This window comes from Ammospiza nelsoni, chromosome 1, assembly GCF_027579445.1.
Source record: "Ammospiza nelsoni isolate bAmmNel1 chromosome 1, bAmmNel1.pri, whole genome shotgun sequence".
NCBI classification, from domain to species: Eukaryota; Metazoa; Chordata; class Aves; order Passeriformes; family Passerellidae; genus Ammospiza; species Ammospiza nelsoni.
Window position 1 is genome coordinate 30,648,116 of NC_080633.1, and position 15,884 is coordinate 30,663,999.

The 15,884-nt window shown below is 35.2% G+C and overlaps 1 protein-coding gene across 4 annotated transcripts in view; it reads right to left on the bottom strand.

Moving 5' to 3' along the window:
* Positions 1 to 231: 231 nt before the first annotated feature.
* The window catches only part of SNX13 (sorting nexin 13), a 62,950-nt gene continuing 47,297 nt past the window's right edge, over positions 232 to 15,884 (bottom strand). For 2 of the 4 annotated variants that reach the window (XM_059467785.1, XM_059467766.1), the window contains 9 exons: positions 13,384 to 13,556; positions 10,830 to 10,937; positions 9,999 to 10,109; positions 8,513 to 8,674; positions 7,249 to 7,320; positions 6,245 to 6,390; positions 5,512 to 5,580; positions 4,267 to 4,379; positions 232 to 3,784 (listed from right to left, as the gene is read on the bottom strand). In XM_059467785.1, the coding sequence (XP_059323768.1) occupies positions 3,537 to 3,784; positions 4,267 to 4,379; positions 5,512 to 5,580; positions 6,245 to 6,390; positions 7,249 to 7,320; positions 8,513 to 8,674; positions 9,999 to 10,109; positions 10,830 to 10,937; positions 13,384 to 13,556 (1,202 nt within the window). In that variant the 3' untranslated portion in view covers positions 232 to 3,536. Of the gene's footprint in view, positions 3,785 to 4,266; positions 4,380 to 5,511; positions 5,581 to 6,244; positions 6,391 to 7,248; positions 7,321 to 8,512; positions 8,710 to 9,998; positions 10,110 to 10,829; positions 10,938 to 13,383; positions 13,557 to 15,884 lie in introns of those variants that run through there. The other 2 variants (XM_059467774.1, XR_009418038.1) reach the window with 2 other exon arrangements.

Genomic DNA, 15,884 nt, shown 5'->3' on the forward strand with positions numbered 1-15,884 from the left:
TCTTACATCATACAATGCCATTGTTTCTGCTTCTTTTTAGAACACAGGACTCTCTGCAAACACTGGTCAAAAATGAATGTAGAGATTATTTTGTTAGAAGCAAACCCAGTTTATAAAACATTAAAAAAATTCAAAGAATGGTTGTTTTATTTAAACAGTAATAGTTTTATCTTTAGCGACCTTTCGTACCTGCTATGAGAAAGTTATTTCAAAAATAAATGGAGACTCATATTATTCCTGTTAATACTTTATTAGTGTAATTTTTTAGCTTTCTATTGGACAGAACATAAATGCAAACTCCAAAAAAAATTCAGAGTCCTCTGCCATTCAGTAGAAGTGACCATGGCAGTCCATTTCATGTTCATTCTTTGTTACAGAAACGAGAGGAGGTGGAGGGGAGGGGAAAAGCATCAATAGAACAATTAGGCACACAGCTGACACTTACTGTACAATGATATGCACAAGAAATTTATAACAGCTCTATGAGTTTATGAGATGTGTTCTTCAGATTCTTCCCTTGTAATACATGAGCTTTGCTCGGGAGAGCAAGGATCATTGAGAACAAAGGAATTAACAAAGGAGTAACAAGTAAGACTTTTAAAACAAGTCCTTAAATAAACTAAAGTAACAACAGAATGCAGAATTGTTCACCTGAGAAGACATTTTTAACCTAGACTTCAGAACATTAAAAATTCATTTATTTTACAGCTATTCAAATACACATGCATTAAATGAAAATATTGCACAAAATTAAAATTTAGATTGTGGAATTTATATAGTTTCATTTTGGTACACATTCTGGTAGCACTTAAAATTAACTGTTTTAGTTCTAGCAAACACCAGCAGCACAAGATTGAGGATGAACCAAATGAAAAATTCAATTGCTTATTTTCTCTTAAAAATAATTAAGGCTAAAACAAGTGCATTTGTTGACAGTGGCACTATTTTCAGCAGCCAGTCACAGCACCTAAAGGCCAGAAGATACACCCAGACACTTAAGTGCTGTTTATTAACATTCAGTTTTGGAGACTTCCTAGGATAATAGGCTGCATGGGTTGACAGCGTGGGTACTTCAAATTGTCGACAGGAAAACCTTTTAAAGAAAGATACATACAAACTTGCTTTAATAAAAAGTGCTCATTTCTGATGGTTCTTGCCAGCCAACAGGCACCACTGAATTAGGAAGCCACATTCTGTAATTAAATACAGAAGACAAAACTTCAATACATATATACGTATGCACACATGCCTATATAAATGTGTGTATAGGTATATGTAATAAATTCATTAAGTAAAACCTCTAGTAAGTATGTTGTATTATGTTTAGTTCACATTCCTAGAGATATTATTTTATTTTTGTACAGAGATGTACCAGATAACTAAATAATAAAAAAAAAGCCAAATTTGTATATTATCACTATCCTGATGAAATTTTTCATGGTACCTACAGTTAGATAAAAGGTTCCACAGATTTGACAAAACAGTATTTGAACCTCCCACTTTCATACTGCTTAACAAATTCAGTGACTTAAAAGAAAGAAATTAGATTTGGTAGGATTAATGAGATATTTACTGTATCACCAAGAACAACTGCTGAATGATCTTTCATCAGTCAGATATCAGTTATGCATGAGCACCCTGACAGAGGAAGATACAGGCATGTAAACAATAGGAGCTGGCTATGTTGATTACTTCACACTGAACTCAAGAATTTTGTTAAATTCAAAAGCATTTAACCATCACACTTCCACAGAACCTGCAGAGAGGAAGGGAGAGGGGTTCTTCTATATTTACCAAGTTGTCTTCCTAGGGATTACAAAAGAAAGGGATTTAATTTACAGCATTTAGTTCTGCAATAAAGAAAAAAACAAGTGCACTTGAGCCCATGCATACTGTATGAGAATGTTAACAGTACAATATGATCATCATTAAGTAGTAGGATAAAAGGCTACATTTCATTAATAGAGTCCATGAGAAAAATTATCTATATAGAAGTGTCAGTCAATTTAACGAGGTCCTTTGAGAGCCTTCTATCTTGTCTCAGAATGCTTTCATCAAAGGTCTATGTTTCTCTCTTGCATAAAAGGACCATTTGCTCCCATTAAGACACAAATTACAACAAGGATCCTTGGGATCCTTGATCCATAACTGTATTTTACCCTGTGTTTAGTGTTCAGAAAAAAAAGGGACTCTAAGAGATTACCTTCTATTCACTCAAGATAGTGCTCAAACAGTCGGGGACTATGAAAAAGTAAACACAAACTGAGATATGCTGTGGCCAAACAGGATTATTCAAATGTTACTGTATTTTTAATCGGACAGAACTTCTTCCATGAAACTAAACAGATGGATGTGGGGCCTTGATGTCAAATTTTTATTAAAATTTTACACTATGCAAAAAATAAAAAAATTATTTAAAAAAATATTGTAGTTTTATTTCCTTTTTATTTTCATATATACACTGAGATGCATTCAGAGATTTCCAAGTGTTTGCATATGACTAATGAAATCTTTTACCTGTGAGGAACCAAGTAATTCTTAACATTTTTCCATATGAGGCTTACACACTAAAAGGTAAGGAATCTTTCAATTAAGTAGGACATAGTTCTTTCACATCCCAAAAATGCTCCAGATTTTAGTGGGGAGTTGTGTGTAAACTGTGTCTTAGTGCAACTTCCTCCTCTTCGAAACATATACTCCTTTCCTTCTACAACTACCAACTTGACTTATGTTCCAATAGACCAATTGAACATAAATATGATGCTCCTTCTCCACTGAAGTTACATGCAAAATGTATGCCAGGTGCTGTAAGAGCAGCATATGGCCTTTAAACGCTACAGAATAATCAGAATAAAGAGTTTGTTTCTACTGCACCTCTGCTTTTACTAAAACTCCCATTAGGTATAAGGTTAGTTTAATTTTCAAAATATGAAAGGTGATGCAAATGTGGCATAAAAGCCACCTTACCTCCACTTTTATTCAATAAATGTACTTTTACGATGGGGCTATAGCTATTCTCCCTGCTCCTACCAACCTGTTATTCCACAGACTGCTTTCCTGGTTAATTCAGCCTTTACAGGAATGTTAAGATAGCCCTACAGAGCCTCAACACTTGTAACGCCGAACAATTCCACCTGACTCTCAGACATTGCACCATCTCCCAGTGCCAAAACACCCTTTTATTCAATTGTATCACCATAGCTGTGCTTTACTTGAACAGTCTGGCACTTTGCATTGCTGGCAAAACATCGACTCAGGAACGGAAGGGATCAGCATTCTGATATACTGGGCCAGTTTTCTTCCCAATGTTGCATGAAGACGCACCAAATCATTTAAGACACACAAACCATTCTGGTCGTGGTTGAACTACAAGTGAAGATGAGAAGATCCACAGGTCTTACAGATGCATTAATAATCTAATATGTGACACTAGAAGACTGGTGCAGAAATGACGGCATGTGAGTTTGAAGCCCCAGAGAATCTGCCCAAGTAATTAATCCTGGACAAACAAACACCAGCGTAATGGATTTGAAGTGTCACCTTTTCTGTAAAGAAGGCGCTTGAGTAGAGTGTAGTCTCTGCTTATATCTCTGCATTTGCTTTGACCTTGAATGCAGTTTGTGGAACAGCTCAGGGAACTTATTTTGTGGAAATAAGGTTTCTAGGAATCTCTCCAGAAACACATACACCATCCTCTTATTCAGCTGACTATGCTGGAACATTTCGAAGACCCGAAGAATGCCCTTCCGTGTAGTCTCAGCGCCTATGATGTGCTTCAGTTCATCTACAAAAACAGAAGTCACACAGAAGTTTAAGCTAAATTCTGCTTCCATGTTAACAACAAACTTAAACTGAATATTCAGTCTTTCAAACCATGTAGCCTGAAATTTGAGGTAACAGTACCTCTACACAACATGACTAAATGAAAAGCTCTCTTACAGAAGAGAGCATTTCTGAAAATGACTTCACTCTTACCCTATACATGTGGAAACCATGTTTGCAAGAAATCGTACTGGTTTGGAATATATCCACTTCAGGCACAACTTAATCCTCTCAAAACTTAATATTGGGGCAGCTCTAAGAGAATTATTGACAGTACACGTGAAAATGTCCAATGCTTTAATAATTAGAAACCTTTTTATTTAAATACAGTTCATATATCAAGGTTTCTTTACAGTACTTAAAACAACCAACAAGAATACTGACATTAATTTCAGTAACAATATATTGTATGGATCATTAGGCTTTAATCCCAGAGTCACTTACCTGGCATTACCTCCAGCAATTTGGTTTTCCCTGCCACTCTTGTTCTCATTCTAATAGCTTTGTCCCTTCGTGGAACAGTTTCTGCTAAAATGCCGTTGGGCCAAAAAGCGTCTCTGTAATAAAAGCAAATCTGTCAAAATACATTAACATTTTATCAAGCGAAAAGCTCTTTAAAATCTCTCAAGGCTATCTCATAAAATAAATATAAGAAAGAAATTTGCACAACCTAACACACACTTCAAATATCAGAAGAGAAAAAGAAAATGAAGAATGATGAAGACAATCAAGAAATCAAAAGCAAGTAGTACGATATACTCAACCTATCAGGAGCTACCATATACTTTTTTAGTATAGGGGTCAGAAGAAATGACATTTTAATAAAACAATGCAAATCAAAATCATTCAAAACCACGTAGTTCTTACATAAAATAAACCTAAGCCTTGCTTTTACCAGGCTTTATTGCTACTGAGACTCCAGGTCTATTAATTGCTTCATCAAAATTTTGACACCAGCAGTTAGCTTTTCAACAAGCTAAAGCTGAGAAGAAATAGTTTCAGTGTAGTCAAAAGTCCAATGCAAAAGACATGCCTCTAATAAGCTATTCTGCCTCAGTGAAAGACGTTTTCTTTTCTGAATAAAAAGTATGCATTACAGTTTAATCAAAGAATAACAGTACATTTGTAAAGTATGACCCTTTGGAGAATAAATTAACCTACTTTGACTTTCACCCCAACAAAAAAAACCCCAAACTATATTGAAAGAAAAAAAAGTGTGCAACACTTTCTCAACAGCAATTTAGAAGCCATTAAAACTTTTAGGAAATTGATAGTTTCAAATTCAGACTTTAGTTCCATTGTATCTATCCAAAGTGAAACATCATCTTTGAGCCAGGGCTCTTTTAGCACTAATTGTTTGCCTTTAAAAGCAAGGCGCGTACATGCCTTCACCAAGGCAAACAAGACATTACATCACTACAGTGATAAATTATGAAATTTCTAAGCTCTTCTAGATGGGTTGACAAATAAGTTTTTGAGGTAGAGGAGAAAACTTTAAAATAGTTTTTAAGAAATGTCTTTTCCATGTGACAACTGCTTTCTCTCACTTAACATGTAAAAAGCAGTGTATGATCCAACTGCATTCTGAAGAATAATAATTTCCTCATGTAAGACAAGAAGGAAGACATACAGATATTAGACATCAATTGGTGAGTGCTTTGTATTTAGCATCTGTGATAAAAGACATACCTGAAGCGTTTCACTGCATCTGCTACTTGCTCGGGAGATGTCATCCAATCAACGTGATCAACTATTTTTCTAAAACAAAAGCAACAAGTCTCTTGTTTAATTTTTAAAGCAGACAACCCATAAGTGAAGCATTTTAATGAGCATTCTAGGGAAAACAAAGTATAATTTTAACTTTCTCCAACTCTGTAAGTAGGTTCTATAATACTGCACAATAGGAAGGCAAACACTGATTCTCAAGATAAAAATCTAAGCTCACTGATCACTCCCTAAAGCTATAACTTTTTTCTTTTTTGGTGAATATACAATAATGAAGTTGGCTGCAAAGCTGCTGTTGCATCACCCATCAGCATAAGATAACTGGTTTGCTTGGAGAGCACTCCATGTTTTTCATGGAGCACTCTTAGGTTCTGCTTCTGTAAGCAAAATCAGAATCTCAAAATACTTGCTGCAATATGTACTGCTACTTCACAATACTTAACAGGAAATACAGACTGATAATTCATCAGGCCTTCAGTCACCAACCCATACATACAGTTCTATATTCAAATCTAGGATGCTCACAGAAATGATATATGCATCTGTCAACTGATTTTCTCCGAGGAGGAATGTATGTAGCACAATATGATTTAATGAATGATTTAAAGCACAATAATTCAGTATTACCAAGAAGGATGTATAGACAGATACTGTACAGTCTCACATACATGATTGCTCTATAGAAGAAAAGCAGTACCTATTAATTGTGTCACCATATGTTGCTCTAATAAGTTGCTGAAGCAGATTTTTTATATTTCTTCTTAACCACTGATTTCTCTCCTTTAAATCAAAGACTTCATCCATAAGCAGGAGCATTACTCTCAGCGGAATATTGTCATCCACCTGATCACCAAGTAAAAGAATAAACAGTAAACTTTTATTTCAGTTCAAGAAAGCTACAGTTTTAGTTTTTAGCTGTCAAACACTTCAGTATAAGCACAACAATGACCAACACTTTACTCTGTATTTTACTGTAATATGAAATCTTCCCTAAATCTTCTGTAACATCATAGTAGCAAAGGACTGAACATTAAATATAAAACCACATAACTGAATTTTTACAATATTACAAGAAGCAGCTATTTCAAAAGTCAACAGTTATTACAGAAGTTGAATAAAATTAATACATGTAAGTATGTCCTAAAGAGAGACCTCATCCCTGATCTCTTCCTGGTTGCTGTGCTTCCAGCTGCCTTACACAAAAACTCAGGAAGGAGATTTTCTTGGGCACCATTTTTTTATGGATGCTAAAAACTGACATTTCACTGCAATGAATTGCTTTTTATTTAGACACCATTGTAACCTGCATGACTATCCTGTGCTTTTATGCTTGAAGATTAAGAAAAGGATCATAATTTTACTTCTTTAGTAGATTATGTTACACAGATTGGCTTACAAAAAATATGTTGGAGGGAGAAGACAAAAACGCCCAAAAAAATGAAACCCCCAGCCATAAAACACAGAAACAACAGCACATGCACTCTTCAGAGTTATTCCAATGTTGTGCAAACCATTACATTGCTAGCAAAAATGGTAATTTTAAAAGGAAGTATGCAAATTTCTTTTTAAAAAGCTTAGAAATGTTTTGAGGTGCCTGGTATAGTGTCAGAAAAGAACAGAAGTGTAACTCAATGCAGAATAAATAACTCATTTGTTTGGTTTTAGAGGTGTCAACTTTGAAAGGACAAATGTCAGACTCACATTGTCATCAATTGGTGCTGCAACACGGCAATGGTCAGGGTCTGAATAGGTTTTCTGCATCAGAGGTGGCACCTACAATAAAAAATGCTATGTTAATGAAAGAAAAAAATACTTTTGAGTATGAACAAATCAGAAAAAAATTCATAAGCAGTCTGATTATGAAAATATAAAACAACATTTGCTCAAAAGTAACTGCAAACTAATATATACACAGCTGTGGATAAATAACAGCAGCTCTTTCACCTTCCAAAACCAAAAATCAAGTCTGCATATATTTCTGTATAGCTACCAAAATTATCAACATCTTTAAGACTTTCACATCTAATTTATCCAGTGCCTAGTGCTTCACCTGAAAAACACCGGAAAACTCTTATAAGAGACTGATATTTCTTTTGATATTTCTTCCTGATCTTAACTCCTGCCTAGTCACAGGCTTCCCAGCAAGTACAGCTGCAACTCTATTGCTAGTCACACACCAGGGAAGTTACTAGCAATGATCAAGTCCAGAGACAGTCATTTTGCCCTGCAAGTAATTAAGAAACCTCACATATCTCCCCAGGCCCCAATTTATTATTCCCTTTCATGATTTAAGGATTAATTCACCCATCTCAGTTGCTGTTCTACATCTGCCCTATATAGCACAAGATGGAACAACCCCTGACCACAGACCTTACAGCTACACACAGAAAGAGGAACACCAGAGAAACGAAGGGAAGATGAACATGTTCTGAACATAACTATTTAACTATTTTCATAGGACTTCCAAACTGCATATCAAGGTACTCCTAACCCATAAAGTATTATATTTTATAAATGTAAGAAATAAGGGAAGATGGCAGTAAAGACAGGGGAAAAAATTTAATTCAAACCAGAATTCAGCATGGAATAAGCAGAAAAGAGGCTATCTCCTTATTCTAAGTTTCAAAATATAGGGTTTTTTTTCCCTAACAAAAACAGCAGATGCAGGAAATTAGAACAGTTAGTTAAAAAATAAGCCATGAATCTCATGTTCTTCTCAAGTTACTTCACTGAACTAAGTGGAGAACTGCAGCAGTCTGTAGATGCCATCTTAAAACATGTTACTTAATTGCAAAGACTCCATTTTTGCAGTAAAATCACTGCTTAACCTTATTAAAAGGTGCAGGTACAAAACAGATTGGTCTTCTGTTTAATGACTTGATTCTATGTAACATTAGTTTCAGCAAGCCAATAGTGACTCTTCTGTTAATTGACTAGTATGTATTAACCACCAGTATTTTCTTACCTTGAAAAATGATTGCTTTATGTCTTGTCCCAATCTCTCTGACATTTTACCCATGTTGTCTGACATTTTAGTCATTCCCTCTGCCAGGCTGTCAGGGATGGACTTGACTGCATTTGATACGTTTCTCATAGAGTTACGCAGTGGATTTACAAACGTGTCCATCTGAAGGGGAAGATGTTTAACCAGAATTGTATCATCTATGAGGACACCAGCATATTAATAAACTATGAGAAACATGGCACAGAGAGCAATAACATAATAGTTGTTCTTACAACTCAAATTACTTAGCTTCGTTACAGAATGCAGATTACAGCTCTAATTTTACTTCCATTTATATTTCTTCCATTTATATTTGTTGCAGCCCTACTGCAGCTATTTACATCTTTCAACAGATGTGTTTTCCTGAGTCATTTTCATTTCCCATCCCTTGGCTTTTCTTAGCTTAAATTTATTTTCCTTTTCTTCTCCATTCAATACCATTTCTCCCTTCCAAGCTTTCTACTTCCAGATGTTTCAATTCTGCTTTCAACTCTTCATCTTTGCAACATGCCTCTTCTAAACAGCACTGCAATAGTATGTATCATGGCAAGTATAACTAAAAACATAAAGTAGATTCACAGAAACTGTTACAATTTTTCTTTGGGTATATACTCTGAATTCAGTCCAAACAAAAGCACAAATACCAGAGTGATGCCCTTTAAAAAGTTATGCGTATAAAGAATCTTGTAAGCTGGAAAACACATCTTAGTCATTATAGAAACCTTGATAAATATTTAACTATTTCACTGTTCATTATTTAAGGAATATAGGCAGGACAGTAACTTGAGGTGACAATAGAGTTGCAGATGCTTTTTATATCTAAATTGCTAAAACTTTAGAAATGGCTACATTTGCAAAGCAGATGCTCACACAAACTGGTCAACGGAACAAAGAACCACTTGTCTGAAGACATTCTGTGGCTTAACAAAAAGGATGTTGAGTCCAAAGCTCTGAATTTGACCAATGACTCTGGATGGTTACACCTAAATGCATAACAAGTGCTTTTGAAGGGAAATGCATATTGTGTTTTGGGCTGAAGAGTGGAAAGCAGCAAATGGTAATAGCAGCAAATACAGAGTAAAGAACTGAAAAAAGAGATCAGAAGGAAGAAGACCATTAAAAAAAAAATCACAGATGTTTGATAGAAAGCAACTTGCAACAAACACACTTTTAGACTAGTAGAGAAGTCTCAGTGCAATTTACTGTGTCCAATTTCAAAAGTTTATTTTATTGTCATACAAACAGATTTACCTATTATAAAAATGGTAATTTTTTGGTTCTGTATGTCCTTAGATACTTTGCCACTGAAAGTTTTAAAACAAGCATAATTTGCAAGATTTTCAAAGTGCTGTATATTTCTTTAATATCAGTTCAATGTGTCTATTTAATGCAATCACTGCATGAATTAATGCTCTAAAGTTTCCTTGACTGTACAAAACATTCTTACCTTCCGTGCAAAATCTCCCTTCCCTTTGCTGTAGGCTTTATTCTCCAGGAAGTCATACACATAATGGGCTAAAGCTGGAGAAGCTTTCATCATTTCAGGATTTAACAAGAGCTGAAATAATTTTTAAAAGTTATTTTAATACATAACGAACAAGAGACAATCAAAGACATCACATGTAGCAATATATTTTTTCATTCCTAAATTTTATTCCAACATTAAAGTAGTCTCAGGATGGAAACAATGGGCTTCTTAATAATTACCATAATTTTAACCACTATGGTAATTATAGCAACTCACAGAAAAATATCATCAAACAGTTATTTTACAGTGTTTTACTCATCTTCATTTATTTAGTGTTAACATGTTCATTGACTTGGCCAACAAATTTTAGTGCTACATGACCAGAAAGTCCCTATGAAGGAAGACAGCTGAATTAGTTTGGGCTGATACAGGCCTTATCCGAACAGAGCAACTGTGTGATTTGCTACACCCCTGGAGTGGGTGCCACTGAAATCCTTACACAGCAGCACAAGAAAAAGTCATCATAAACATGTCATCAGGAGAAGGTCATTGGCATAAAGCTCGAAACCAAAATATCTAGAACCTCATCAGCTCAGAAAAGCTGTGACGGAACTGGCTGAGAATAAACCAAAACACCAAAGAAAATGCAAACTTATGAGAGAGTATCAAGTTCTTATAGTATATTATTTAGTTTTGTGTACCAACTACAACGCAACATTTTTTTTTACAAAAGAAAAAAACACAGAGACAAGCCACCTCTGAAAAAATCATTCCAAGCACAGAGCTAGAAAAACTCCTGTAACAGCTTACCTGCAAATAAGCATTTAAGTCTTTTTTCCTCTTTTCCAAAAACTCTCTGTCCATATTGTTAAATGTTTTTTTGCCAGGAAGTTTTAGTATATTTGCAAGGTTTTCAAACTAGAAAAAAAGAGAAGTTCTTTTTTTTTCTGTTTTCAAGAGTTTCAAGTCTTCATGTAAGGACATTCTATTCACCTACTCTTATATATCATCTAATACCTGACAAAAAGAATTCTGCATCATGCCTGGAACTGAGAATTCTTGGAGAAGTCAAAGAGAGAGGTATGCTGTCAATAAAAAATGCATGAAAATTCCCATGAGACTATCAAGGGTAAAATTTAATTTTTTGTGAAACTCTCTTTTGAAGTACACTTTTGAAATACAAACCAATAGAGTGTGCAAAAGGCTTAGGCCCAAAATTTACCATTATTATTATTTGGAATGAAGTTACTACGACTATAAGACTACATAAAAAGTAAAGATTTTCAAGAGAACATGTAAATCTTTCTAAAATCTCCCTCCTTTCCTATCCAGATCAAGCCTATCAAGTAAATAATTAAGCTTTTCTCCTTGGAGAGATAGCAGCACCCAGTTTACACACAGGTTATCACAACTTGCTCTCTATGTCATGACCTGCGCCTTTTCTCCAGATAATGACAGTGATTGCCACTGTAATCTTTGACACTACATGGTTGACATGCATCCTGATCTAGTTTTGCAGGAAGAATGGCAGTCTGAGGGAAGAAGAAGGGAAAGAAAAGGCCCTAACACGTAATGAGGCTGAATATATTTGGTAAAATGCACAAAAAAATTAAAAAATTACAAGAATAAAATTTGAAGAACCAGGACTATCTCCATACAGAATGCAGACTTCCTATAAATAATACCCTTAAGGTGGTAAAGAGAGAAACATACAGTATTCTAGGCTTTAAGAAACAATCTGGAAACAGGTTGCATCCTTTTCCTCTTTAGAAAACACCACAACATTACAGATTTAAAGATATGGATTCCATTCAGTCCTTGCAAGATCTCTTCTTGCATCATTAAACTTTGGAAGGCCACAAAGCTCATATAAAATTTATAGTCTGCAGGAAGCACCAAAGAATAGCACTCTACAACTTTAGAAATCCCATTCCCTTGCAAGTAGGTCATATGGGAAAATAACTGAAGATGGTCTAGTTTTCATTTGGACTCTTAGATCTAACCAGAAGCAATATAAGCAACTGACAGCCTCTATTTTAAACACAGGTATCTACTTCAAATGGTATTTACTACAAGACTCACTAAAGGAACTGGTGTGAATCTATTCAGTGCTCTAAGAAAAACCCTTAGATACTTTGAACTGCTAACTTCAATTTCATTTTATATCAACTATCTATTTTCTCTGAAAAAAAGTCCCTGATCTTCTTACTAATTTGAAATCAATGATTCTAACTTTTACCCTTAACATGTCAATAAGAATGTTTTAGACAAGCACGCAAGACAGTAAGAATGTCTATTTTCTTGTCAAGACTAAGCAAAACTGTTGGGAACATCTGAGATACCACAGTGAATCACAGAAATCTGTTTACTTTTTGCAATCTTAGTGCTCTAGGTTAACATTTCTATCTCTGTAAATTCAATCAGACATAGCAACCAGAAATGTTGAGCTTTCATATTTTGAACAACTTTGCTTTTGCTATTTATTTCTATTCATTTGAAATTATGTTAGTTTTAAATGATTGTCCTGTATCAGCAGAATGTTCATTCACTCTAAGATCCAGAAGTCTTCAAAACACTGAATTAATTTAAGAAAATCAATCTGAAGGAGTACAAAAATTGGTATTTCAAATTTATTGACAGCACACTAAGACTATCAGAAATTCGAAGGAAAGTCAGACTTCATTTCTAATTAATCCAAGTATTAAACCTTTGCTTTTTTAATAAAGCCTTTTCAATTTTTATTACTGCTGTAACTTTAAAATGCTAACTTACCTGCACAGAATTTGTTTTCTATGACTCTCAATTACTAACAGAGTAAAGGGATATAATCTGACACTTCTGACTAGTTCAAAGGTTATGCAGTCAAATCTGACTTCTCCAAAGGCTTGGTTTAAAAGCACTTCAGCCTCCGTTTAAAAGCATCATGTTTTCATCCTTTTTTCATGTCAGTAGGTTCTACTTTGTACCAGCTGGTGAATTACAACTCTCTATTTCTTCCTTCTTTCATTTTAGGAGGGTTAAGAGTCTGAGAATACAAGTACAGCAGTAAAAGGCAGATTGCTAGTAGTATAGTGAAGTGCTACCAGCTCTTCCTTTTGCAACCCCACCAATTCTTAACATTCACCTAAAACCTAAATACCTATTTCCCAACCTCAGCTTTTATTTCTTAATGTCTGACAAATACAACTAACTCTCTTGGAGACCAACAGCACTTCCGTATGAAGATTTAAAGTAAAATTAAGCCGTGTGGGAAGAGGGGGGAGACTTTTTAAGTTCCATTTCGTTTTCAAAGAGCAATCATACAGTCACCAATTACAAAACTACAGAAAAGTGCACCTGTAAAGGTTTTCATGAGATGGCTTACCTGCTCAGTGATCCTCATGTGGAAGTCGTGGAAGTCGCTGTAGCGCCGGTATGTCTTCCACATCTCCTCGCTGTTTGCGTTTCGCCGGTGGACGGTGATGGCGTACAGGGCGTACGTCTTGCCGTGGTCATTGCACACTCCTGCCACAGCATATGGGTCAGAGTCAGCATAGACTAGCAGTTTTAAAAACAAAAATAAAAAGGGAACAAACAGAAAGAAGGAAGACGAAAGGACACAAATGTGAAGTGAAAAAATGTCTGGAATGACAGACTTAAAAGACAAAAATGGACATGCAAGCAGAAGATTAAACTATCCCTTTAACTTAAACATTGGACAGCACCCTCCAAAACTTACTATGTAAACTTAAATAGAGATTAAGCAGCTTTAAAGCTAGGCAGGTTTCAATGACATGCAAAACATAAAAAGAAAAATTTTCAACTTTTAAATAGTAAATAGAACTTTAATAAAAGATATTTTAACTTAAAGAACTCAAGATGAGAGTGAAAGACAACTGTGAAACCAGAAGAAATTCCAGTCTGCAAAGTAGTCTAATCACATTGCAAGAGTCTGCCCATCAGAAAAGCCTATAAATACAAGACAATGATTGCAAGCTGCAAGCCTTCAGTTTTGTTATTGGCATCAGGAGTTTGTTATTAACTCAGTTATTAACTCTAGGATAAAAAACACTCCCCATGCTATTTTAGTCAATTATATATACAGATGTGTGTACGTATATATGTAATGCATTCTCTCTGTGTGCACACACACACGGTATGGAAAAGTCAATTCATAAATAAAAAGAACACATATAGCTCTCTGAAATAGAAGCAAACATCTTTTTGATCTCCATTAAGTATTAAAGTTTTCTAGGACATTCCTCCCTCACAGAAATTTTCCCAGTACAGTGTTGCAAAACCTTCCATTTCATTTAGAGAATAACCTAGAACCACTACTGTTTACACTGCATACCATTTAAATTGACATGCATAAATTTAAATTTCCAATTATTGAGCCAATACCCAGTATGTACAGTTTTCCAGTGGCTAAATGAAAACATTTTTTAATCAAGGCCTCTGAACTTTTCTATGCACCCACACTGCATAAAATACAATCCTTCTGAGAAACCATTCATTCCATCCTCTGTAGTACTTTCAGTCTTGATTTCTCTGAAGTACAATACTTTTCTCTAAGCACCCAGAGAGCACCTGTAGGATAGTGGCAGCTGCTGCCAATGCAAAAATTACACACTAGCAAGGTGAAGAGTGGGCACAGATCATCTTGTCTTTGCCATCCAGCCTCTAAAAGAAGCATGTTGAGTGCTGAATCCCTAGGGGAATGAGCAGCAATCAGCATGGAGCCAAAAGACTGCCCAGAGAGCAGAGCCAGGAACCCCCAGCACCACAGACTCTGCACAAGCCCTGTCCTCTACATGCACATTGACCACTTGGCCCTGCAGCCACCAGACCACATCCCAGGGGCACTGCCAAGTAGCACCTTCAGAACCACTTCAGGCAGAAAAAGAAAGAAGTTGTCCTGCTGCCCCTTATGTCACAGCCACTTAATTGGTATTTATTTTGCAACCCAAGACAGTGTGAAGCCTGAAACACACAGAGATAATCCTGTCTGTATATAACCCTCACACACAGGCAAGGCCAGTAACTGGGTGAGGAAAAGGACCTGCTCACAGATGCAATTTAATATCATCTTGCAATACAAACCTGTACAGATCTCCTGCTACAACTGGAGCATTATGTATTCAAAGTCAGACCGGCAGTTATCAATACATGCTGCCCTCAAGATTATAAATGTTACAATTTATGTGGTTCTAAGTATACCTTTTTTTCTTAGGTTAGAATGATGAAACTTCTAAGTTTAATTCAGAAAAAAGTACCACATGCCATTTTAATTAAAAAGCAGTATTTGGTTCTCAACTTTCAACTCATTTTCCGCTTTCCCTGAGGACTGACTACCATTACACTTCGATTGCATACTGCCCTCACACTGAGTTGGAATAGGTTTAATTAAAAACTAAAGTAGTGAATGCTTGCTGACAGCATGTGTCCACTACATAAATGCAGAGATTTAAGAGCATATTGCATAGTAAAATCGACCAAAAAATATCTGAAAATCACAATTTAATTGCCCAATGTAATCTCATTTAAACAGAGAATTTGCAAATAACAGATGAGATTTTTTTATTTACTCTCATGTAATAAAGAAAAATAATTTCTTTCTAGGCAAAGTTTTTTAAAAGATAACCAAAAATGCCACCACAATAACAACAGAAGTTGCTTCCTGAAACTAAGCTAAGTCAGTAAAGAAGCACAAAGAATAAGGGAAAAATATTATATTAAGAGAATGAAACAGTCAAGAATTATAATTCTGTGACTAGAGAGATGTCTTTCAGAATTTCTTTAAGTAATTGCTAAAATAAATCCTATTCAATAGCAAGTTTAATGAATGATTCTCCAGAGATAAAAGTAGTAATAATAATAATAATA